This window comes from Urocitellus parryii, chromosome 4 (genome assembly GCF_045843805.1).
Source record: "Urocitellus parryii isolate mUroPar1 chromosome 4, mUroPar1.hap1, whole genome shotgun sequence".
Classification (NCBI taxonomy): Eukaryota; Metazoa; Chordata; class Mammalia; order Rodentia; family Sciuridae; genus Urocitellus; species Urocitellus parryii.
In genome coordinates, this window is record NC_135534.1 from 11,968,097 (window position 1) to 11,994,862 (window position 26,766).

Below are 26,766 nucleotides of genomic sequence, written 5' to 3' on the forward strand. Positions count from 1 at the left end.
ACAAGGAGTTTTCAGAAGCCTTTGGTCTCAGACTAGGGTAGCACCATTGATCCCTCTTGTTCTGAGGCTTCAGCCCTTGAACTGTGCAGCTACTGGTTCTCCAGCTCTCCAACTTTCAGACGACCACTGTGGACAGTCCAGCTCCTGGTCGTGTAAGCCGACCTAATAAATCCCCTTTATATAATCACACTCCTGTTGATTCTGTTCCTCTAGAGAACACTAACTAATCCAGGAGGAAGTCCGCACATGTGTAGGGAGGAAGCAGCAGGAGAGATCTGGGGAGGTCCCTGCTACTGAATGGAGAAGGAGCTAGAACACGCACCCCACACACAGCGGCCAGCTGCTTCTGTTCTTCTGCCTGTCTTCCTCCTGAGAAAGGTCATGCCCACCCCCAAGCCCAAGGCCCCCTGGCCCAGTGAGGCAGCGATGACTTTTCAAAGCACACCTGGGGCTGGAGTTGGCTTTTTTTAGCATCCCAGGTCTTTGGCGGCCTGGACAGAGAACCTGCCCTGTGCTCAGCAAGACAGGTCTAATTATTAAAACTCTTTTCCTGGGTGGGGCATCCAGCCATCTGGAAGCTGGGTTCTTCAGGCACATTGAACCCTTGTAACTGGAGAAGGAAAAATAAGCTCATCTCAGCAGGAAGCCCAGGGGCCTCTGACACAGCAGGCCCATCGCTCTGTCTATCAGAGAGCTTTCTTCGAGCTCGGAAACCAGATTGATCCACCAATTGACTGATTTGTTAGTTATTTGTTAAATCATTAGGACCACATTTTATGCACTATGTACTGGGAACTAGGGACAAAATGACAAATAAAAAGGGCTGGGATGTGGCTCATTGGTTAAGTGCCCCTGGGTTCAATCCCTGGTACCAAAAAAAAAAAAAAAAAAGAAAAAGAAAAAAATTAAAGTGGGAGAGTCACCTGTCCAGGCATGAGATTCTCATTCAACCTAACCAGTAAATGATTTTTCTCCCTATGGCCAAATCTATACAGGAAGCCCAGTTACCATCTCTATCAGTTACCAGTTGCCACAATAATGCTGTGTAACAAATTGTCCTAAAACTTGGTGGCATAAAATAACAACCTGGTCTGTGGGTTGGCAATTTGGACTGAGTCTGGCTGACTCTTTCGTCTTGGCTAGGCCTGCCTGCCTGTTGGCTGACTTTGGTGGAGGAAACTGAGGTGCCTTGGACAAGACTCTCATTCTTCAGATGTGGAGCCTGGGCAGGTTCACAGGTAGTGGCAGAGACACAAGAGCTAGGACAAGCCCTTGTCAAGGCACTGCTTGCTTTATAATCATGCCACCCTGCTGGCCAATGCAGGGTCACAATTGACCCCAGCAAAGCTATGTGGCAAAGGGTGTGGATATGGAGTGAGAACCTGGGATGTGGGCCAGTGGCAGAGTGCTTGCCTAGCTCATGAGAGGCTCTGGGTTCATCCCCGACACTGCAAAAACCCCACAAAGAACCTGCCAGACCATTATACTATTGCTGGGTGAGGGTGAATGAAGGACAAGGGAAGTTATTTCTATGATTCTAAAGGCAGATGGCTCAGAGCTCCATGGCCTGGAATCCACATCCCCACAGGCCGCCACCCAAGGCCGGATGTCCTCTGCCTTCTCTCAGGGCTCAGCGTCATGGACAGATCCTCCATTGCCTTCCATTCACTACCCCTCCTTCAGAGTCCCTAAGGCATGCGCTGTATCTCATTGATCTGTCTGCTGTGTCTGGCACACGGTGGAGCACTTGCTTGGCAATCAATGAAATAAAGCATGGACGAATAAACAGTGAGTGCCTCAAGGACAGACGAGAGGCCTTCCCCCCTCCCCAGCGCCTAGTGAAAGCCATTACAGTCTAGCTTTCAAATTAGATTTCTGAGCATCGCTTTTCCTGTTTGGACCTGGACGACAGCCGGTTTCTGCTTACACTGGAAACACAGTATCTGATGCACCATCTATGAAAACCTCTGCACGACCCTGCTGAGGGACGGCCGTCAAGACAAACAGGTCATGAGGGTCCTGCTCACGGGGATGGGTGGCCAAGAGCCTCTCCAGCCTCAGGAGGAACCAGTGCTGAGTGTCAGCAAAAGCATCAGAGCGTGGGCCGCAGGAAGGGCAAGCAAAGTGTGGAAGCCAGAGCCAGGTTGGTGTGTGCGCCACACTCGTCCAAGTGAGCCAACCAGCTCCCCCTTGGAGGGACAGTCAGCAAGTGACAGGAAGACCCTGAAAGCATCAGGCCTCCTCTTTGCTGCCCAGGGTGAAGAGGAGCCCCTTGAAGCTTGGCAGGACTTGAACCCTTCCCTCTGACTCCTCCCAAGTCCAAAGGAGGTCTGAGCTTCGCCCACCACCTGGGGAGCTCAGCTGCACGACTGGACAGCTCAAGGAGTGAAGTCGGTAGTTGCTGAGACAGTGACATTATCTCTGTGAGGGTTGTGACCCTCGGGTCCTACAGGGAGACACGAGGGTGGTTTGTGAGTCATCTGCACCAGCAGCCTCCCATGGGCCAAGATGGGATCCAGGGTGAGAAGGCCTTGGGTCCTCAGAGGGGGAAGGGCGGTATTCACATGTTGAGGCAGCATGGCACCTGTGCCTAGTGCAGCACCCTGGAGGCCACCGCCTGCCTCATACTCTGTCCCACTACATACTTCCTGTGTCTGACAAGCAGCCCAATGTCACCAGCCTCCTTTTCCACCAAGTATAAGTATAATTGGACCCATCTCCTAGTACTGTGGTCAGGATTAAATGATAGGATCCAGGTAAACTCTTACCCGTGGGCTCGTGGTAAGCAGTCATTGTTAACTCTTTCTCACTATCTAGTGTGATTTTTTTTTGTGTGTGTGTGTGTGTGTGTGTGTGCCAGGGTGTGCTTAACCACTAAGCCACATCCCCAGCCCTTTCTATTTTTTGATACAGGATCTGGCAAAGTTGCTTAGGGCCTCGCTAAGTTGCTGAGGCTGATCTTGAACTTTCGATCCTCCTGCCTCGGCCTCCTGAGGTGCTGGGATCACAGGCATGCACACGGCACCCAGCACTCTAGTGTTTTCACGGTGCCAGGTACTGTATCAAGCACTTTACAAGCATTACTTCGTTTAGTCCTTACACACACACTGGGAAGTTGGGTTCCTTTCACTGATGACAAACCCAAGTGTGGAGAGGTTAAATAATGTGTCCAAGGTCACAGGTGATCAATGGACTCCCAAATAGTTGCTGTTTATTTATTTCCTGTTTTTGGAGGGCTGGAGAATGGATCTAGGACCTCATGCATGCAAGGCCAGTTCTACCACTGAGCTACACCCCACCCTCTAAGCACCTGCTCTGAAGTGGGTGCAGTGGCATATGCCTGGAATCCCAGCAACTCAAGAGGCTAAGGCAGGAGGGCTGCAAGTTAGAGGCCAGCCTGGGCAACTTGGCGAGATCCTGTCTCAACATTTAAGAAAAAAAAAAAACAAACAAACTGGTTACAGTGCTCAGTGGAAGAGCACCCCTGGAGTCAGTCCCCAGTACCAGTAAAACAAGAAACCCCTGCTCTGAACAACCCTTGCTCTTTCCTGTAAACACGTTCCAGGCCATAACCAAAGGTGAGGATTTTATTAAATACTAACAAAACTGAAATCCACTGGGAAACAGCGCATACCTTCACTTCGTTTGCTTTTTAAAATCACATGCTGTGGCGCTTAGTGACATAGAATGACGTATCTACTTTACCCTTTGTAAAAAGAACATTCTCCTTGGCAGGAGTATCTGCAGTCAGGAGAGGCTGGGCAAAAGGCTTTAATTCTTTCATTATGGGCTGGAGGCAGTAGATTTCTTCTTGAGGAGTCTTGTTTTTTTTTTTTTTTTGTCCTGGGGATGGAACCTAGGCCTCACGCACGCTAGGCAAGCATTCTACCATTGAACTACATTGAGCTACGTCCCTTAGTCCTTATTTCTATTTTTCATTTTGATACAGGGCCTAAGTTGCAAGGCTGGCCTTGAACTTATGATCCTCCTTCCTCAGCCTCCCCAGAAGCTGGGATTACAGGGTGCACCACCACACCTGCATGTCTTCTCTTTTAGAGACTGATAATGTCTTGAACAGCTTAAACTTCTCTACACTCCTCCTAAAGCCCCAGTAACTCCTACCAGGCATTTTTTTTTTCCTTTTTGAGGCAGGGTCTTGTTCTATTGTTCTGTCTGGTCACAAACTCCTGGAATCCTCCTTCCTCAGCTTCCTGAGTAGCTGGGACTATGGGTACAAGCCCCCATGCCTGGCTGGACATGTGTCTCCCAAGCCAGAGTACTACTGGCCTTCAGCTACGTTCTTTGACTGGACTGGGGAAGATGATAACATTGCCCCTTGACCCCAGGGGCTCATGGGAGCCTAAGGTGTCTATCATGAGGCAGTTTAATCAGTGCCGTCAGTGGACAGCCGTAAGGAGGAGTCCAGCACAGGGGCTGGCAGCTCCAGTCTCACTGACCCTCTTGCCATGCACCATGGCTGCTGGAGCTCACCTGCCATTGGGCCTTCCTCTCCCCAACTAGCCACGAAACAGCAGACAGACTGAGAAATGAATGTGAGACTCTCAACCATCTCAGTGGAGTCATTTTCCCTGATAATGTTCAAAAGTACGAAGTAGGCTGTGCAGCCACCCTGGCTGAGCAGGACAGACAGACCAGATGACCTCCAGATAGTGCTCAAAGCCAGTAAGAGAAGGCACCTCTCCAGTGGACCCCAAGAGATACTCTGCCTAAGCCACGGAGAGCTGGGCACAAGGTATTTGGCATATTAATTTTTAAGACTTAAAATGATGACGCAAGGAAACGGGGGAGAAGGGTAGAGCCTGTCCCAGGCCAGTTTCATGTGTCACGCGGAGGCCTGTGCAGGACTCACGAGACCACTTCAGACTGGCCAGGGGAGGCAGACACTCATGTGCCCAGGGCAGGCTCTGAATGAGGTCAGTGAGCGGTGGTGTGCCCACCAGAGAGGCGTGGGCCTAGCTGCTGTTCCACACGGCTCCTCCGGGGCTACTGGTCTTTGCTATATGTTTATTAATTTTTTGAAAATGTACTGTGGTCGGCCTAGTTTTACTTAATGCCTAATAAAGGCAAAAACTGTTGACATAGCACCCCTGGGCCTGACACTGAGCAGCTGAGGTTAGCAAGACCCTTCACTTTCAAAGATGACACAAGCCAGCAGCCTGGGAGGAAAACAATTCCTTTAGAAGCATGCCACTCCCAGGTGAAGTGGCAGCTGCTGAGCGTCATGTTAAATGTGACAAAATCAGGGTAAGAAGGGATCAAACCCAAGAGGGGAAAAAGCCCAGCGGCATACTTGGCTTCTGGGGTTTGTTGCATAATGTGCTCAGGATAAATGGGTAAGTCACTGCCGATTCATGTGCGCTCCTCACAGTCCAGATAGAGTTCTATATATAAACTCTGCCTGTTTAACATTCTACCCACGGTGCATCAGAAGAGACCCGAGAGAATGGCCAGTCTTTGGTAAGCTCCTGCTGCTGCCTCCCAAGTCTCATTCCCCTTCCTCGCTTAGGTGAGAGTGCTAGATTTTTCCATCAAAGGACCTGTTGTCACCAAGATCTGTTTTATTTCCAGTTTTCAGCAGCTGGTTAGAATCCTCTGTGGTTACTTTAATAGGCTCAGCTTTCTGACCTGCAGATGAGACTGCGCTGCCTGTCCCTATGATGACCTCACTGAAGATATGCCAGGCAATCTGTGTTCGGGCACAGGTTCTCGTCTCAGGCAGAAGCCAGGACCAAATGCTCACATTCATGTGTTCCAAGTGCATGCTGTGTGCTAGTGCCACAAAAGAGAGTGTGTGTTTCATCTCATCTGATCTCACCTATCCAAGACAGGAAGGATTACTGTGTCCAGGTTCACAGATGAGGAAACTGAGGCTCAGCTCCATTAGCTTGGCCAGCAGGTAAGCAGCAGAGTCAGGATCTGAACTTCCGACCAGGGCATTGCACAGTTTCTGGCCAACAAAAGCTACCTGGGTGGCCAGGTTCAGAGCTACTCTCTTCAGGAGCACTTAGTGGCCTTCCAGCCCGTGATAGAGGTCATGTCTCAGAACTTAGTTTCTTCCCCAAGTTTCCCAAGTGCAGATTTCTACTAAATTTTCAGCAATAAGGTAAAGACTTTTAGCAAAAAGTTCACGAGCTGTGTAGGCAGGCTGGATTACAGTAAATTCTGGCTTTTGACTAACTACCTACCTGAACTTGCAGATTACTCACTCCCCACCCCCACCCAGCCCAGCACCATGTGTCTGTGGGAGCGCTATGCAGCTTCCATGAAATGAGGTAAGTAAGGGCAGGTTCCCCTCCATGGCTAGGGCCACTAAAGGGGGAGCCAGACCCACGCGGAGGCTCCAAGGGATTCACGGAACTCAACAATGCTGGGAATGTACTTCCTCCACGCGACTCTGTGCTCATCAATTCTGGTCATCTTCTGGCCAACACTTAGATGCTCCCAGCCAGTCTGAGTGCCTGACTCAGTTCTAACAGTTCTGAGGGCAAAGCCCCTCCACGAGACCACCTCTAGCAGCACAGAGCTCTCTGCAGAACTAATTCATTCTAACTACTGCATGTAATGGATTGTTACTATTTGACTAAAATAATTGTGAAGACTACAGAAATGAGGGGGAAAGGGTTACTTGGAAAGAAAACCTATGATTATGACCTTGCAAAACTCCATAAACATATGACTACAGGTTATATGAGAATAGACAAAATGAAAATAATTGTGAGTTAGAAAACCGTCAATTTCCTTTTTTCAATATCCTTTAATATTCATGATCTTTCAACTTACAAAGTGCACGTTTTAAAAGAAATCTGATGATGAAGACGTTGACTCTTAGGCCCACGCCACTCCCGCATGCTGCCCTCATTCTGCCCGCTGTGTCTTTGACGGGTTCCACTCAGGGGGCAGAAAGGATCATCCCTGGTTGGAAGGGGGCACTTCACTTCTACAAAGCCCAGGGCCACTGGGGTGAAGGGGTGGGAGGGCAGCTTTTCATTCAGCACAGCCTGGCTGAGGCCTTTCACTGAGCACACCTAGGGCAGGAGAAAAGCAAGGCGCAGTCGCCTCTCCTACAGTGCCCTCTTGTGGCAGACCTGCACTACAGCAGCCAGACAAACAGGCCGAGTGCCCACAGCACTGACAAACTACATTAAAGGCTCAGAGTCCAACAAAAAAATGTCAGCGAGAGTCACAGTGCACATTTACATGTCTGTCCTGGGAGAGAGATGTGTCCATCACTTGAGGGGGCAATGTCTAAGAGCAACAGGAAGCTGAGGCCAGTGTCATAAGTGGTTACCGTCCACAGCCAGAGTCCCAGGGCAGGGAGTGGAGCACAGTTCACAATTCAACGTGGCTTCTCAAAGAGGTATTCAAGATCTGGGGCACGCAGTCTCTGTTCTTTGTTTTTGTTTTTAGCAAAGTCTCTCAGCAGTGCCATGACTTCATTTTCAAATATTTCTGGGGCTGGTTTTGCTTCTGCAAGAGAATAGTGGGCAGAAAGAATTATGCCACAAGCAGTCAATGCTCAGACTAAAGTTTTTTTTGGTACCGGGATTGAACTCAGGGGCACTCAACCACTGAGCCACATCCTCAGCCCTATTCTGTATTTCACTTAGAGACAGGGTCTCACTGAGTAGCTTAGCACCTTGCTTTTGCTGAGGCTAGCTTTGAACTCGTGATCCTCCTGCCTCAGCCTCCTGAGCTGCTGGGATTACAGGCATCAGCTCAGACTAAAGATCTTAAAACTTGAAACTCTGGCCTTGGCCAGAAACCACAGATAGATATACAGACTGTCTCCATTCCACTAAATATATGTAACATTAAACTACACCAGGGGTGACAAACCATGTCAGCCTCTATTTGTAAACAGTTATATGGAAACAGCCACTCCTATTTATTTGCACCTGATCTATAGGTTTCTTTTTTCTTTTGCATTACGATGGCAGAACTGAATGTGGCGACAGCATATGGATGCAAGATTAAAACATTTACTATCTGGTTCTCTATGAACAAATTTGCTGACTCTAGACCTGCACAATTTTGGCTCTACTACTTTGCTTTACATTTAGTCTGTCAGTTGTTTTCTGCGTACAGTAGTCCCACCTGTCCTATAGTTTCATTATCCATGGTTTTAGTTACCTGTCAGAAATATTACATGGAAAGTTCCAGAAGTAAACAATTCATAAGTTTTAAACTGCATGCTATGCCAAGTAGCATGATGAAATCTCATATCATCTTGCTCTAGCCCACCTTAGATATGAATCACCCTTTATCCAGTGTATCCATGCTATACCCACCCATCAGTCACTCAGTAGCTGTTTTTTCAGATTGACTGTAAAATGCTATTTACTTAATAATGACCCCAAAGGATAAATGTAGTGATACAAAGGAGGCACCAGGGAATAAAACACAGGAGGACAGATTAACTTTGGTACTATGCAGCGACACCGCAGAGCACATAGGGAAAACATAGGCTATCCAGGATTAGATATTACCTAGTTTCAGGCCTCCACTGGGATCCTGAAATGTATTCCCCATTGCAAAGAGGGATTAATGAATTGTGTTTCCTCTATACATTCCCTCAAATAAAAGCTCTTTATCCATTAGAAGTCCTTGATTATAAGTGAAAAAAACTTAATAACTCTAGCAACTGAAGCACAAAGGAATTTATTGGAGGATTATTAGAACTCATAAAACTAACCTGAACCTGGAAAACCACATGTCGGTGAGCAGGCAACAAGGCAGCACGGAGAGCAGAAAAACAAGAGTACCAGGCTCAGCCAAGCAGCGGCAATCAGGTGGTGCGCTGCCAGCGCCAGTCTGTCTTTCACCCTTGCTTAAGATGCCAATTAGAGGGGGGCTGGGGCGATAGCTCAGTTGGTAGAGTGCCTGCCTAGCATTCACAAGGTCCTGGGTTCAATCCTCGCACTACCCCCCCCCCACACACACACACACACGATGCCAATTAGAAACAAAGCCTCTCACTGGCAAAGCTTAGGTAAGGCACTCCAGAATTACCCACCTATCAAGACTCAGTACAACGCTAGGGAGGGAATTCCTTGAAACTAAGTTAGATTCCCCCAACTCAGCACAGGGTTGGGCTGGTAAGTGTTCTGGGCTTTTTGTGACAATGGACTCCTCAAGGAAAAGGGGGACCCAAGAAATCTAGGCCTCCTCCTAGCATGTAGAAAGTTGGAAAGAACATCAAGTTCACGTTAACAATAAGGAAACGCCAGAAAATGAGAAATATCATGACTTTTCTTGAAGTTGCCGGAGAGCTGGGGTCACGAGGCAACCGAACTAACGGATAAGGAATGAGAAGCCCTGAGAGGGAAAGCTGCTCCATTCCTCTTACCTGTCGGGGCACAGGGCGAAGACTCTGGGTGGGACACAGACAGATGAGAAGTCAGTAAAACTTCTAGGAACTGTCCAAGCCCAGCGTGTGCTGGCCTGAGCCCTGGGAGCCGCACAGCCAAGGAGAGCTTGCACCCTCCCTGGGTTCTTCCTAAGAAGCCTCCGCTGGCACCTCCTGATGAAGACGGTAAGGAGCAGGAGGCTGGCGGAAGCTCCCTCAGTGACCCAGCCCACAAAGGGGGAGTAGCCCAGGTGGTAAAAGAGCACAAGGCCCAGGCCAGGTCCTCCTCCTCTACAGAACAAAAGCCTCCAGTGGCCAAGTACAGGCAAGAAAACCCTGTCTCCCACAGCGTGCAGGGGAGGACCCACGCAGGCTGGAAGAAGGCTGGAAGAACAACAAGAAACTCTAACCCCTGGGAGGGGACAGCATCATGGAGAACTACAGCTCCAGGAGCCAGGCCCACGCATGACCTGAAGCCTAGGCTGCACAGGGATAAGAAGGAAGGCCCTCCCAACTACTCCTCCCCCAGACTAGCAAGCACCACAAGGAAAGCACCGCTGGGGGAGGGCAAGACAAAGAGAGCGTCCATGTGGGGCAAAAGAAGTACAGGGAAGACTGAGAGTTGAGGGCAGAACAGGAATATGGAGAAATGCCCTGGGAAACAGCTTGTACCCTGAGTACTAGATGCTCAGAAACCAAACCAAATCAAACAGAGAGCTTGTCTTCTAATCCACTGACTTGATCCTCTGTAGAACAGCCTAGGAGAAGTACGCCCACTTCAAGGCATAATAAACCCCCAGCCAGAGTCTCTAATGTCTTACCCATGACATCAACATCAATTAAATATGATGATACACAGTCAGAAAATTAGGAAAAACAAAACAAATATACTATCAACACAAAGAGATCAACAGAAACAGACTCAAGGAGAACTCAGATGTTAGAACTAGGAGACAGGGGATTTAAAGTAACCATGACTGCTAGGCGTGGGGGCACATGCCTGTAATCTCAGTGACTGGGGTGGATTGCAAGTTCAAGGCTGGCTTCAAAACTCAACAAAACCCATCTCAAAAATAAAAAATAAAAAGAGCTAGAGATGTGGCTCAGTGGTTAATCACCCTTGGGGTAAATCCCTGGTACCCAAAACCAAAAAGTAAAAATAGAAATAAAATAACTATAACTTGTATTAAAGGTTCTAGTGGAAGAAGCAGACAAAATGTACGGACAGATGAAGAATTCCAACAGGGAGCCAGAAACTCTAACAGTCAAATAGAAATGCTAAAAATAGATAGGCAGACTGATTCAATAGGCTTATCCTGAGATTTGACATAAGGAAATAATCAGGAGGATAGGTCAAAAGATATCACCCAGTGCAAACTACCCAAGCAAACATTCAAAGAGTAAAAAACACAAATGAGAATCCAAAAACCGTGAGATATTAAATTGCCTAATCTAAATGCAAGTGAAATCCCAAAAGAAAAGGGAATGGATGACACAAAAGGGATAACAGTGAATTCTCCAACAAGAATGAAAAATACCAAAACACAGATCCAACAGAACCCCTTGTAGGATAAATACCAAAACAAATGACACCCAGACACATTGCTATAGTCCGGATCTATTCTTCAAAGGACAGCGTCCACTATGTGTTAAAGGCTTTGTCCCACCTGGTACTATTGAGAGGTGGCGCAAACTTTTAAGAGGCGGGGCCCACTGGAGGTCTTCCGGTCACTGGGGCAAGCTCTTGAAGAAGACAGTGGAAAGCCAGCCTCCCTGACTGCCCCAGCTCTTGCCCAGTTTCCTGACTATGGTGAGCCCTTTGCTTTGCTGCCTGCTTCCTGCCATCATATCCTGCCTTGCCACAGGCCCAAAACCAATGGGCCAACTAACCATGGACTGAAACCTCCCAAACTGTGAGCCAAATAAGCCTTTCCAAAGTGAGGTGTGGTGGAACGTGTGCACAGTCCCAGCTCCTCAGGAGGCTGAAGGAGGAGGATTGCTTGAGTCTAGGAGTTCAGAGCCAGCCTGGGAAGCCCTCTCTTGGTGCTGGGGGGTGGGAAGCCTGCACACATTATAGGCAAGTGCTCTACCACTGAGCTAAAACCTCAAGCCAAGACTTCATTTCTTTTTTTTTTTTTTTAATATTTTTTTTGAGAGAGAGAGAGAGAATTTTTAATATTTATTGTTTAGTTTTTGGCGGATACAACATCTTTGTATGTGTTTGTATGTGGTGCTGAGGATCGAACCCAGGCCGCACGCATGCCAGGGGAGCGCACTACCGCTTGAGCCACATCCCCAGCCCAAGACTTCATTTCTTAAATGTAAATAAGTTAAATTAAATAAAACTTTTCTTTGTAAGTTGATCATTTCTGAGATAGTGACAGAAAACTAACACACACATCATATTCCAACAGCTACAAACTAATGATAAGATACTGAAAACATTCAGAAAGAAGATATATTATAGAGAAAGAAACAATACAATAGACCTCTTATCTGCAACTAGGCAAACCAGAAAGCAGCGCATTTCAACACTGTAGGAATCTGAAGCTGGTGATGACTGAAAGGAAGTGAAGCAAAGACAAACCCAAGTGCAGCTAAACTCAGGTCAAGACAACTTGATTGTGCACACGAACGGGCTAGAATTAGAAGTGTGCCCGCATAAAGTGCCAGGGGAAAAAACCCACAAACTTACAACTCTATATCCAATGCCAAGAGAATTCCAAACAGCCAACTTGTACTACAAGAAATATCAAAGGCAGTTCTTCAGGCAGAAGGATTATGGTACCAGACAGAAACACAGATTTATATAAAGAAATTAATATCTCCAGAAATAGTTAAAATGAAGGAAAATATAAAATACATTTTGTATTCTTTTCCTTAGTTAGACTGTCCTAAGTAAAACAATAGAAACGTGCTGTCGCTTACAGCATGGGTAAAAATACAGATGAGCACCAGAGATGAGAGCAGGACCTGGTGTGTGCTGGGAAGCCTTGACGTCACACACGAAGTCACATTTCCTTTTCTTTACAATACTGGGGATGGAACCCAGGGTGAGCATATTCTAGGCCAGTGGTCTACCTCTAAGCCACATCCCTAGCCCTTTTATTTTTTTGAGATAGGGTCTTACTAAGTTGCCCAAGCTATTGTCAGACTTGCCACCCTCCTGCCTCAGCGTCCTGACTCACTGGGATTACAGGCACATGCTACTTGCACCAGGCCTTTTTTGAGACAGGGTGTTGCTGTGCTGCTCAGATGGCCTCTAACTCACAATCCTCCTGCCTCAGCTTCCCAAGTAGCTGGGATTCATATAATATTTCTTTTTTTTCCATTTATTTTTTATTTTTAAATTTTTTAGTTGTAGATGGGCACAATACTTTTATTTATTTTTATGTGGTGCTGAGGACTGAATGCAGTGCCTCACACACACACACAAGGCAAGCGTTCTGCCACAACCATAGCCCCAATATTTCTTTTTCTTTATGCAGCAGGGACAGGGTATTGGGGATTGAGCTCAAGTGTGCTTTGCCACTGAGTTATATACCAGTTCATTTTATTTTTTATTCTGAGACAGGGTTTGTCTGAGTTGCTGAGGCTGGACTCAAACTTGCGATCCCCCTGCCCGAACCTCCCAAACTGCTAGAATTACAGGGGTCCACCATGATGCCCAGCTTAGTCCTTTTGATTTTTATTTTGAGACAGGGTCTTGTCAACTTGCTGAGGCCAGACTAGAACTTGTGATCCTGTTTCAGCCTCCCAAGGAGGTTGGATTACAGGCATGCACCACCATGCCTGGCAGGATTCATATAATATTTTTTGAGGTCAGACTGTGACTAATTAAAAATGTCTACTGTAGACCCAAAGGCAATTACTAAAAATAATGACAGAAATATAAATAAACCAAAGAGTGGAGAAAAAAATGAAAGAATTTAAAACTACACAGAAACAGGAGAAAGGAACAAAGAACAGAAGAAACAGGAAACAACTAAAAAGACAGTAGATCTAAACTCAAACACATTGATAATTCAATAAATATAAATGATCTAAACACAGCAGTGAAAAGATAGAGACTATCGATTGAATACAAAAGACACACGATATTTGCTGTCTACAAAAACTCAATTTAAATACAAAAAAATGATAGTGTGTGGTATTATGATTTATGAATTTTGGTTTTCAATCCTGGTTCCTGGCCTATAATTCCCTTCCCAAGGCAGGCCACAGAAACTCACATTTCCCCCTTTCTATCTTGGAGCTGCCCATAAGCAGATTCTCTGACTCACCCTTGCCCACTAGTAGGTCATAAGACTCTCCTCATTCTGGGGATTGGGAGTAAGGGTCCTGCCTCATACCTTAGAAGGAACAATGCTACACAGAAAGGCCAAGAAGAATCTGGACAGGCCTTGCTGAATTTCCCCACCTAGTCTACTAGCAATCATGGCTATGCAATGAATCTCCTTAAAACCCCAAAAGGACAGGACTCGAAGAACACACAGAGGGTCTTGGAGGGAGGCTTGCCTGGACAAGGCATGGAAGTTCCGTGCCCCCTTCTCCCATGCCTCACCCTCTGCATCCATCTGTATCCTTTGACATTTCCTTTGCAATAAACCAGGAAATGTAACTATTTCCATGAATTCTGTGAGTCACTTGCATAAATTAACTGAACCCAAGTGGGGTGTTGTAGGAACTCTTGATTTATAGCTGATCAGTTACAGGTACAAGTAAAATAACCTGGGGCTTGCAACTAGCATCGGAAAAGGGGCAGGACATGGTCCTGGAGGCTGAACTCTCAAACCTGTGGGATCTGACACTAACTCCAGGTAGATATTGTCAGAATTAAATTCAAATCTGTGTTGACTGTGTGAGAGGACAGGGAAAATAAGACCTTTGTTTTTCTAACACAAAGATGACATTGTCTGACACTGATTTCAGTCTCACCTACAAAACCAAAAGCTAATAAATAGATATTGTTTAAAGTTGATAAGTTTGTGGTAATTGTTATGTATCAACAGAAAACTAATATAGACAGAAAGCGACACACCACACAATGTTAGTGGACATTACCATCAAACATTTCAGAACCAGGAACACTGTCAGCAATAAAATAAATAATAAATGATAAAGGAAGTGATTTATCAAGAAGATACAATAATCTTGCATATGTTTTCACATAACATCACAGCTTCAAAATACACGAAGCAAAAAATGAGAGAAGTAAAAGGAGCAAAAGACAAATTTAAAGTTATAGCTAGAAACTTCCATATCACTCTCTGAATAAGTGAGAGAAAATGCTCAGAAAACACCTGAAGAACAATATCAACCAACCTGATTTGGTTGATGCTTACAGAACACATTACCCCCAAGTAGAAAACACATTATGTTCAAGTGTACATGGGATATTTATCAAGACACCCACATTTCAGGTTATGAAATGGATTTAAAACTAAGTCTGGAAAATACTTGAAATTTAAACAACATCCTTATAAGTAATATAAGTACTTATAAGTATGTTGTTTATATAATATAATTTAAGTAATATAATTTCTCTTGTGACTTTCTCTTTGACCCAGGTCAAAGAGAAAGTCACAAGAGAAATTGAAGGAAAATGAAAGCATAACACATCAAAGTATGTAATATGCAACCAAAGCAGTGTTTACAGGGCAATCTGTGGTGTCAAATGCTTATGAGAAAGAATGAGCTTTCTCCAATGAGCTCAGCTATTACATTAAGAAACTAGAGGGGCTCGGGTTGTGGCTCAGTGGCAGAGCACTTGCCTCACATCACATCACTAAAGAAATGATCATCACAATAGGTGCACAGAAAGCACTTCACAAAATTCAACATCCACTCATGATAAAATACTCAATATACAAGAAACAGAAGGAAATTTTTTCAATCTGATAAAAGACATCTACAGCTATCACTGATAGACTGGGTCTGGATATTAAAGTCGGAACAGTCAAAGACACTTGCTCTCACCACTGTTATTCAACATGATACCCGAGGTTCTAGACAGTGCAATAATAAAGCAAGAAAAACATATAAAAGGAACTACCTCTATTCACACATGGCACTGACCATCTCCATAGAAAATCCCAAAGTATGTACAAAGAAACTTCCATACTAAGTTTGGTAAGGCCATAGATATGAATCGATATTAAAAAAAAAATCAATTGTTTCTCTACATTCTAGCAATAAACAATTGAAAAAAAAAAGTACGCTTTATAATTGAATGTGGTGGCACACCCCTATAATCCCAGTAACTCAGGAGGCTGAGGCAGGAGTTTTGAACTTTGCAAATTCAAAGTCAGCCTCACCTGCCTCAAAAAATTAAAAAGGTCTGGGAATGTAGCTCAGTGGTAAAGTGCCCCTGGGTTAAATTCCCAGTACCAAAAAGCACAATTTCTAATAAAACCCAAAAAACATGAAATATCTAGATATAAATCAACAAAATATGGTGAGAACCATGAAACACTGAATGCTATGGGCCCCTACTGATCTCTGCCTCCTAGACTCCCCTAGAGTGTGGGCCACCTAATGACTTGATTCTAACCAACAGAATAAGGCAAAGGTGTTGGAATGTCGCTTCTGTGTTTAGGTTCAGAACATGGTGGCTTCCATCTTGTCGGAGGACTCATTTCTCTCTAAGGTCTCATGCTCTGCTGAAGCCTATGGAGAGGTTTTTGTGACAAGAAATGGAGGGTGACTTCCTAGCAAAAAACAGAGACCCTCAATGGAAAAGTCCGTGAGGAACTGAAGCCTGCCAACACCAGAATACCAAGATGAGAATGAAAGCAGACCCCTCCCTAGTAAGGCCTCCAGATGCGACTGGACCATGGGCTGACACCTTGACTACAACCTTGTAAAGCCTGGATTCCAGGCCCAGAGAAATTGTTAAGATAAATGTCAATTGCTTTAAACCATTAAGTTTGGATGATTGTATAAAACTGATACACTTATGAAAGAAATTCAAAAAGACCTAAATAAATGCAGTAATATTTTTGCAAATCAAAAACTATTAACTTCACACAACCACAATCAAAATCCATTTTTTTTTTTTTTTTTGGTGGTACTAGGGAATGAGCCTAGGGATTTTATTTCTTAAAGCAAAAATAAGATTTGGTTTGATGGTACACACCAATAATCCCAGCTACTCAGAAGGCAGAGGAAGGAGTAACTCAAGTTCAAGGTCAGTTTGAGTAACTTAGCAAGACCCTGTCTTAAAATAAGAAACTAGGATGATTGACTTGCATACTTGAGGCCCTGGCTTCCATCCCCAGCACAGGAAAAAAAAAAAAAAAAAAAAGAAAGAAAAAAAAAATCAAACAGCTTTAATATTCTTAGAAGAGAAAATCTTTTATGACTTTAGACTGGCAGAGTTCTTCTAATAATATCAAAAGCAAAAACCAAGCTGGGTGTTGTGATGCATGCCTGTAATTCCATCTACTCTGGTAGCTACGGCAGGAGGATCCTAAGTTTGCAGCCATCTTGGGAACTCAGTGAGACCTTATCTCAAAATGAAATAAAAAGCTGGGCGCTGTCATGCACACCTGTAATCCCAGTGGCTCAGGAGGATGAGGCAGGAGGATTGCAAGTTCAAAGCCAGCCTCAGCAATGGAAAGGCACTAAGCAACTCATGAGACCCAGTCTCTAAATAAAATTTGTTAAAAAGGGCATGAATTTGACTCAGTGGTAGAATGCCTCTGAGTTCAATCCCCAGGACTCCCCCAAATTAAATAAATTAATCATTAAAATGAAAAGATCTGGAGATGTAGCTTAGTGTAAAAGCCCCCAGGTTCAATCCATAGCATGTGCACACACACACACACACACACAAGCCACAATCCATTAAAATTGTACTATACCAAATTAAAAACTGCTCCATTACATTGTTAAGAAAATGAAAAGACAAATATTTGCAAGACACATATCTGATAAAAGATTTGAAATCAAAGTAACTCAAGAATCCTCAACTCAATAAGAAAACAAACCACACAATTTAATAAAAATGGTGATGGTGGTAGGATATCCGAAGAGAAGCATCAACAAAGATGTATACAATGGTAAATAAACGCTTGAAAAGATCCTCAGTATTCTTAGTTATTAGAAACGTGGCAATTAAAACATCACTATAGTTCTTTCCACTGTATATTTCTGGGAATGATGAATAACCAAAATGCTGGTAACATGGAGAATTGATGAAAATGAAGAGCATCAATCCCTTCCTTCACACCCAGTCCCTGGTAATCATTGATTCTGTTTTCTGTTCCTGATGTTTTGCTTTTTCCAGAACATCATATAAACACAATCACACAACAGGTACTCCTTGAATCTGGCCTCTTTCACTTAACACAGAAGGCGAGAAACTATGGTTTACAGCCTAATTTTGTAATGGCCTGTGTACTAAGAATAATTATTAAATGGCTGGAGAGAAAAAAAAAAAATCAAAAGATTACTTCATGACATGAAAATTATATGAAATCTAAAATGCAGTTGAGGAATTACAATAGAGACTACATGGCCTAAAATATTTATATCTGGTCTATTACAAAAGACGTTACAAATTTAAACATACACTTACTTTATGACCCAGTAAGCCTTCTCCTGGGTATTTACTCAAGAACAACTAAAACTTATGTTCACAAAATCTGTATGCAATTGTTTATGGCAGCTTTATTGGTAATGCCTACAACTGGAAAGAACTCCAACGTCTCTCAACTGATCAATGGATAAATAAACTGTGGATTACCCACACACCAGAATATCACAACAATACAAAAGAATGAATTAATGATATAAATAACAACATGGATGGATCTCAAATGTATTATATTAAGTCAACACACCTGTACTGTAAAGGGCCAGAGTAAATAATTCAGGCTTTGTGGGCTTTCCAATAGTCAATCACATAAGCTTCTATGCTCATTCTTCAGACTTAGAACTTACAGGATGGCTTCAATTTCCTGATATTAATAGTCACACATTGCTTAATGACAGGCATATGTTCTGAGAACTGTGTCAGTAGGTGATTTTACTACTGTGGGAAATCATGAAGAGTACTTATACAAACCTAGATGGCAAAGTGTATACTTAACCTAGATTATAATCTTATGAACTACTCATACAGAAAAGTTATACAGTACATGACTGTACTAAGACACAGAAACAAGACACCCAGGGTGTAGCACATATGGAGATGTCACCTAATATCCATTCTCCTATTTTCATTGATAACAAAAGCCCCAGTGTAGTTAGGTGCTTGGAATAGACTATATTATTTCTTCCTCTTAGCTAGATGTAGCTGTGTAACTGAGCGATAGTTAATGGAAATAATGGACAGGACAGATATAGCTTCAACAGCTTTCTAGGATCATGCTGAGGATGAAGGAGCAGCAATTCAGGCGGAACATGGAACTCATGACTTTTTAATAATGCACCAGTAATATCATAGAACACAGAGTGGACATAAACACAGCCTTTAAGCAACCTGAATTCTGGCTCATAGGCAGGCCTGAAACTTATGGTCTGTCTATGTAGAGCTTAAGATAGTTGTCCACAGTAACAAGAAACTGAGTGTTACAGGAACCTTGGGAGGTCCAGACAGCATCAACCAGAAATAGGAAACACTCATGACACAGTGGCCTGCAGTTCAAAAATAACTTCTTGATTTTATATGCACCTGTTTGTTCTCATTTCCTTAAAACTCCCCTTTAGAAATGCAAATGCTAGCCCTGAGCATCAAGATTTACTTTGAATTACTATCTATCTTCTCACTTCTCTATCAGTCAGCTTTTCAAATAGTTGCCTTTTTTGCCTTAATATCTCATCTCTCAACTTAACCTGTTGTATGAAGCAGCCGGACTTGGGGCTAGTAACAGTTTTTCTCCATTCCCAGCACAGTGGCTCTTCAACCTTCCCTTTGATCCGTGAGCTTCACATACGCTTCCACTAAGTTCCCTTTATTTTTTTGGTACTGGGGATTAAAACCAGGGGCACTTTACCATTGAGCCACATCCCCAGCCCTTTTTATATTTTATTTAGAGACAGGGGCTCACTGAGTTGCTTAGGGCCTTGCTAAGCTGCTGAGACTGGCTTTGAACTCTCAATCCTCCTGCCTTTGTCTTCTGAGCCTCTGGGATTATAGGCGTGTGCCGCAGCGCCCAGCTCTAAGTTCCCCTTTTGCTTAAGTTATAGTAAGTTTCTCTCTCTTGCAACCAAAGAACCTTAACTGATAAAAAAATTCTGCACATTTTGGAAACATTTGCAGTGTTTGAACTGAGTGCCTATAACATGAATGAAAAAAGAAAAACTACCTAGGATATAATTTCAGACTCAAATCAGTTAAGTCATCTTATTTTCACATTAGTCTGCTTATCACGATCAGTACCTGTGGCCCAGTAGTAAATATCCCAGTCATTACTAGGCTCATTAATCAGGCGATCATAGAGGTTCAGCTGCTTCTCCGTCATGTGATGCAGATATTCTTTAGCAAAGAGGCTAAAAACAAGAAAGAGAGAGGTTGCAAAGACTACCTCCAGTCAAAGAGAATTGACACCCAGGGTGCTGTGCCCCTACCTAAGGAGAATGCAGTTTTCCAACATCCCCCTCTTTCTGCTCTCATACAGCAGGCGGGCTCTTTTGGTTTCTATGGATTCATCAGTTCTCTCCTGCCAAGGAGGCAAAGGGATTTCAATCAAGTCCTTTTGAGAATCTGTTGGGCTGTCACCTCTGTAGAAGCGTCTGAATGATGTCACACTGAGCGAAGGAGACAACAGGCTGAGCCTTGGCAGCATCTGAAACAAACCAACCACAAACATCTTTAAAATAACCAAGACTACCATCACTGTCATTTAGCCAACATTTACAGTTGCGCTGGGTGCTGCAGTAGGTGCTCAATTATATATTTATTTAGTTGTGGGGAAGCTGTGCCGATATTGTCCCTACTTTACAGTCTAGGAATCCAGGAATCTGAGGAATCCAGGAATTCAAGGCTCAGAGAGGATAAACAGTCTTCCAATATAGAACTGCAAAACACATCTTAGCCAATCTTTCCAGAAATTGTCCCAGCAGAAATATTTTCTCTTTCCTTCACATTCCTTTAAAAGTCTTACAGTACAGTTTGTATCCTAATCATTCAACTGTGTTGAAAGCTGAGGATACACAGATGGTATGGTCCCTAATCTCCCAAAGGATACAATCTAGAGAAAGGCTTTTTAGGGAGCTGCGTGGGAGACTGGTTTCTGTCTTGCCTAACCCAGAGCTCTGGCAGCCCTGGCATACCAGAGAAGTCCAGGGACCAATGAAAATAAGAGAGCTGAGCAACTTGCAGTAGTTCCAAGCATCACACTCAGATATCAGAGGGAACAAGAAATAATGAATGCCTGAAAAAAAAAAAAAAAAAAAACAACTGTGAAGTACTTGAATTGGAAATTTATACCCATTAAGTCTAGAAAAAGACACATCCACAGAAAAGGACTGAAGCCCCTAGAATCTCTAACCAGGCTGACTGATAAAGGTCTTTCCTTGAACTAAGCCAATCCACATAGACCAGAAGAGGGGGATGTTTTTTAAATGCACAGATGACGATGCAAATTTGTAAAGTAGAAGAATAAACAGGGGAACATGGCTCAATCCCAAGGACCAAAATAAGTCTCCATAAACTGACCCTAGAGAATCAGAGGTATATAAACCACCAAATGAAATTCAAAATGACTGTCACAAGATGTTTGGAGGATGTTGCTTGATCAAAATGAGAATTTCAGTTAACAGAAAATATTTTAAAATGAAGCAAACAAAAACTTTGAAGCTAAATACAATAACTGAATTGATAAAATTCACTAGAAGTGTTCAAGGGCACACTTGATCAAGTAGAAGAACCAACAAATTAAGACAGGCCATTTGAAATTACTATATCAGAGGAACAGAATTTTAAAAAGAAAGAGTAAAGAAAACGTAGGGGACTTAGAGGACACCATCAAGCAGACCAATGTTCACATTATGAGAGCCTAAAAAGAGGCAGAAATCTTATTTAAATAAATAATGGCTGAAAACTTCCAAATTTGGGGGGAAATGGGTATCTAGATTCAAGAAGTCCAAGAGACCCTAACTAGCACATACCCAGAAAAGTTCACACCAAGACATATTATAACCAAACTGTCTACAGTCAGAAAAGACATGAGGAAATATGCATGAACAAAGAAAGACCACAGGACACAACAAGAAGTGCCATCTAAAAGCCAGACAGGCCTCTAGAGAAATCAAACCAACCAACATCTTGATCTTGTACCTTAGGTCTCTGAAACCTAGAGAAAATAAATTTGTTGTTTAAGCCACTTTCTGATAGAGGTGTTTTATTATGGTAGCCCAAGCAAATTAATATAGCATATAGAAAATTCAGTTTCTGAAGCCCCCTCCTAAACATTTTGGATCAGAATCTCTAGTACCTGGAAAATGCATTTTTAACAAGCCCTTTAAGGACTCTGGTATACACTGAGGCAGGGATTCCTACTTTCTGCTTGATGATGTTTTTTAAGTCCCCTACATTTTCTTTTCTCTTTCTTCTTAAAATTCTGTTCCTCTGATGCAGTAATTTCAAATGGCTTGTCTTAGTTTGTACGTTCTTCTGTTCCATCAAGTGCGTCCTTGAACACCTCTAGTGAATTTTTTCAATTCAGTTATTGCATTTAGCTTCAAAGTTTTTATTTGCTTCATTCTTAAATACCTTCTGTTAACTGAAATTCTCATTTTGTTCGAGCATCATCTTCCTGAGCTTGTCGAAGTTGTGTTACTTATAGCAATGACTGGGATATTTACTACTGGGCCATAGGTACTGGTCATGATAAGCAGACTAATGTTACTTACAGTAACACAACTGGCTGAGCAATTTCTATAAAAATTAAAGAGGATGGGGAGGATTATCATCATCAGTGTGGGGAAATTGTTCTAATAATTTGGATCTCTCATTCTGGCCAAATTTCATGCTTAAAAAAAATTTTTTTTTTGAGACACCCTTACTAAGTTGCTGAGGCTGACCTTGAACTTGCAATCCTCCTGCCTCAGCCTCCTGAATTAGCTGTTATTACAGGCAGGCAGCACTGTACCTAGTTCATCCACTTTTTTTTTTCCCTGTTAGTATCAAGGCAGCATTTCAGAAATGGAGCAATATTAGGCATGGCATAGATCCATAAGTCCTAGGCAATTGTGCAGTATTGAGTATAAATTACTACTGAAAATTTATACTACAATATATTTGTGTTGTTGGGCTGGGGTTGTGGCTCAGCGGTCGAGCGATCATCTCACACGTGCAAGGCCCTGGGTTCGATCCTCGATACCATGTAGATAAATAAAATAAAGATATTGTGTTCAACTACAACTAAAAAGTAAATATTTAAAATATACATATATATATTTGTGTTATCTTTGTAGCCATCAATAGCTTTAAATTTAAAAAAAAAGTACCCTTCTCAAGTTCACGTTTACATCCTTTGTTAATTAAAAATAATTGTTTTGCTGGGTGAAGTTGCACACAACTATAACGCCAGCAGCTTGGGAGGCTGAGATAGGAGGATTGTGAGTTCAAAGCCAGCCTCAGCATTGCAAGGTGCTAAGCAACTTAGTGAGAGACCCTGTCTCTAAATAAAATATAAAATAGAGCTGGAGATGTGGCTCAGTGGTTGAGTGTCCCTGATTTCAATCCCCAGTATTAAAAAAAAAAAAAAAAATTGTTTTTCCAGAAAGAAATTGTCAAAAATCAAAGAAGAAAGAATCTTGCAAGCAACAAGACTATCAGGAGTTCTTAACAGAAATATTGCATGCTAGAAGTGGGGTGATAATTTAAAAATGCTGAAAGAAAAACAAAATACTGACCAAACAAACTACATCTGGTAGACTGTCCTTCAAAAGTATAGGTGAAACCATGAGCAGTGGCACATGCCTGTCATCATGTAGCTCAGGAGGTTGAGGCAGAAAGACTGAGAGTTCAAAGCCAGCCTCAGCAACTTAGCGAGACCCTATCTCTAAATAAAATACAAAAAAGGGCTGGGGATGTGTCTCAGTGCCCCTGGGTTCAATCCCCAATTGAAAAAAAAAAATGTATAGGTGAAGTAAAGATATTCCAAGATGAATGAAAACTAGGAGAGTTCATCACCACTATTCCTGATTTATAATCTGACTTATAAGAAATGCTGAACATGGGCTGGGGATATAGCTTAGTTGGTAGAGTGCTTGCCTCACATGCACAAGATCCTGGGTTCAATCCCCATAATCACACACACACACACACACACACACACACCAAAAAAAAAAAAAAGACATGCTGAACAGAGAAATACTTAATATCCTGTCAAGTAGAAATAACAATATGCTGGATAGTAAAACAATAACATATGAAAGTATAAAACTCACTGGTAAAGTTAATACATAGAATGAAAAAAAATACTGGCTGTCTGGGCACACTAGCATATGTCTGTAATTTCAGCTCAGGAGGCAGAGGAAGGAGGACGGCAAGTTCAAGTCCAGCTTGGGCAACTTTGGGAGACCGTTTCTCAAAATAAAAAAGGGCTGGGGAATGTAGGTTAGTGGTAAAGTGCCCATGGGTTCAATCCCCAGTACTCTCCTTCCCCTGCCCCCCAAAGTTAACACTGTAAATGGTATGGAAATCACTTTTATTGGGGGAGGTGGTCCTGCTAGGTTGCCCAGGCTAGTCTTGAACTCCTGGGTTCTAGGATCTTCCTTTTTCAGCCTCCAAAAAAACTGGAACTACAAGAGGATCCCTTTGTAAATCACTTTTCATTCTGATGTAGAAGTTAAATATAAAATGTATAAAAAACATTGAGTCTATAAAAATATTAATGGATATATAACATAAAAAGTATATGTTGTGGGGCTGGGGATGTGGCTCAAGCGGTAGCGCGCTCGCTTGGCATGCGTGCGACCCGGGTTCGATCCTCAGCACCACATACCAACAAAGATGTTGTGTCTGCCGAAAACTAAAAAATAAATATTAAAAATTCTCTCTCTCTCTCTCCTCTCTCACTCTCTCTTAAAAAAAAAAAAGTATATGTTGTGGACTGGGGCTGTGGTTCAGTGGTAGAGCACTCACTTGGCACTGGGTTCAATCCTCAGCACCACATAAAAATAAAATAAAGGTATTGTATCCACCTACAACTAAAAAAATACATATTTTTTAAAAAGCATACTTGTGACATCATAACACAAAAGGGGGAAGTAAAAGAGCAGAGTTTTTGTATGAAAGTGAAATTAAATTATCCGGTTAAAATAGATTGTTAGAAGATGTTTCATGTAACCCCACTGGTAACCACAAAGAAAACACCTATAGAGGACACACAAAAGAAAATGAGAAATCAAATCAAGAGTAGAAAAAAAAAAAAATCAATGGATGACAGCAAGAAGTGGAAAACAGGGACAAAAGAGCTACAAGATGGAAAACAAAAAATGACAACTCCTTCCTTATAGTAATACCTACAGAAATTAAATGTAGATGGATTAAGCTTCTTAATCAAAAGATATGAAGTGATCCAACAGATGAAAACAAAACAAAACACACATACAAACAAACGACACCCAACTTCCAGCCAGGCACAGTGGCACCTGTAATCCCAGTGGCTCAGGAGGCTGAGGCAGGAGGACCGCAAGTTCAAAGCCAGCCTCAGCAAAAGCGAGGTGCTAAGCAACTCAGTGAGACCCTGTCTCTACATAAAATACAAAATAGAGCTGAGAATGTGGCTCAGTGGTCAAGTGCCCCTGAGTTCAATCCCAAGTACCAAAATAAACAAAAAAACCCAAACTCCAACAATAACCTGTCTATAAGAGACTCACTTTAGCTTTAAGGACACATACGGATACAATGAAAGGATGGAAAATGATACCTCATACAAATGGCATGCAAGAGAGCACTGATATCAGGAAAAGAAAACACTTGGTCAAAAATTGTCATAAGGGGCTGGGATTGTGGCTTAGCAGTAGAGCACTCCCCTAGCACAGGCAGGACCCAGGTTCGATCCTCAGCACCACATAAAAATGAAGGCATTGTGTTGTGTCCATCTACACCTAAAAAAAATGGATATTTAAAAAAAAACTGTCATAAGACAAAGCTGTTAAACAATAACTCACCAGGATGATATAATAATTATGAACATATAAGCACCTAACATTACAGCATCCAAATATATGAAGCAAACACTGGTAGAACTGAAGGGGAAAAAATAGCAACAAAGGATAATACCCCACTTTTAAAAATGGACAAACCATCCAAGCATGAGATCAAAAAGAAAATAGAGGAATTGAATAACACTGTAGAACAAATGTCACTAACAGACATGTGAACATTGCATCCAACAACACAATACACATTCTTCTCGGTGCACAGGGAAATGAATATTCCCCAGGATAAATCACAAGTTATATCACAAAACAAATCTTAACATTCTTAAATTTAAGAAGACAAATCATACCAAGTATCTTTTCCAACTGCACAGGAATAAAACTGCAAATCAGTAGCAGAAGGAAATCTGGGAAATTAACAAGTATGTGGAAACTAAACTAACTGCCTCCACTATTGGGGACTGAATCCAGGGGGCGCTCTACCGCGGAACTACATCTTCAGCCCTTGTTTTTATTTTTTATTCTCTAGAGGTAAGGTCTTGCTAAATGCCCAAGCTGGCCTCGAACTTTCGATCCTCCTGCCTCAGCTTCCGGAGAAGCTTGGATTACGGGCTTGCTCCACCTCGCCTGGCTACAGTATACTCTTGAACAACCAAAAGGTCAAAGAAGAAATAGGCAAATTTAAAAGTATAAAAACCCAATATACAAAATATTATGAGATGCAATAAAAACAGCACTATGAGTAAGTTTTACAGTGGTGAATGCCTACATTAAAAAAAATAAAGAGCTCAAGGTACTATGTGAAATCACGATAGGCGCTTAAAAACTGGTAGGTAAAAGGGCGCACTCACAGACAGCTGGTCTACCTCTGCCTGGGGCTAGGTGAGACCTGAACTGGGTCAGTCTCGCACGATAACTGACCATTCAACCAGACATCACCAAGTATTACCAGTCGAGCACATCGTGGGTTCCCCAAAGGATGGAAGCGACCTGAATCTCCTAAGCTGTAGGAAGTGCCCCTGACCTGGGCGATCGGGCAATTGAACGCTCCCTACAACCTCCACGATCACAGAAGACGACGAAATTCCGTCCCAGCTGCCACCCGCCCGGGACCTTAGAACCTCCGTTCTCTCACCCGCGCCACAGTCGGGAGCACGGTGAACACCGCCATTTTTCCCTACCCGCACCGGAAGCCTGCAATGCGGCACTTCCGGAAACTCCGAGCCGTCAGAACAGCCGACTTCGACTGCCTGGGAGGACCTAAACCGGAAGGTGCG

The 26,766-nt window shown here is 43.0% G+C and overlaps 1 protein-coding gene across 1 annotated transcript; it reads right to left on the bottom strand.

Annotated features, from left to right (window-relative positions):
• Nucleotides 1-6,761: 6,761 nt before the first annotated feature.
• On the bottom strand, nt 6,762-26,732 carry Sdhaf2 (succinate dehydrogenase complex assembly factor 2). Its single transcript, XM_026407537.2, has 4 exons — nt 26,625-26,732; nt 19,943-20,160; nt 19,755-19,864; nt 6,762-7,488 (listed from the first exon to the last, which is right to left on the bottom strand). The coding sequence occupies exons 1-4, from the start codon at nt 26,658-26,660 to the stop codon at nt 7,358-7,360; spliced, it is 495 nt and encodes a 164-aa protein (XP_026263322.2). The 5' UTR covers nt 26,661-26,732; the 3' UTR covers nt 6,762-7,357.
• Nucleotides 26,733-26,766: the final 34 nt, after the last annotated feature.

What these genes read in the sequence shown, in the direction of transcription:
- Sdhaf2 (XM_026407537.2), bottom strand. Translation starts at nt 26,660, where the DNA reads ATGGCGGTGTTCACCGTGCTCCCGACTGTGGCGCGG. An exon ending in TGCTCCCGACTGTGGCGCGG is followed by an intron (nt 20,161 to 26,624) that starts GTGAGAGAACGG and finishes GGTTTGTTTCAG; the next exon opens with ATGCTGCCAAGGCTCAGCCT. An exon ending in GAAAACTGCATTCTCCTTAG is followed by an intron (nt 19,865 to 19,942) that starts GTAGGGGCACAG and finishes TCTTGTTTTTAG; the next exon opens with CCTCTTTGCTAAAGAATATC.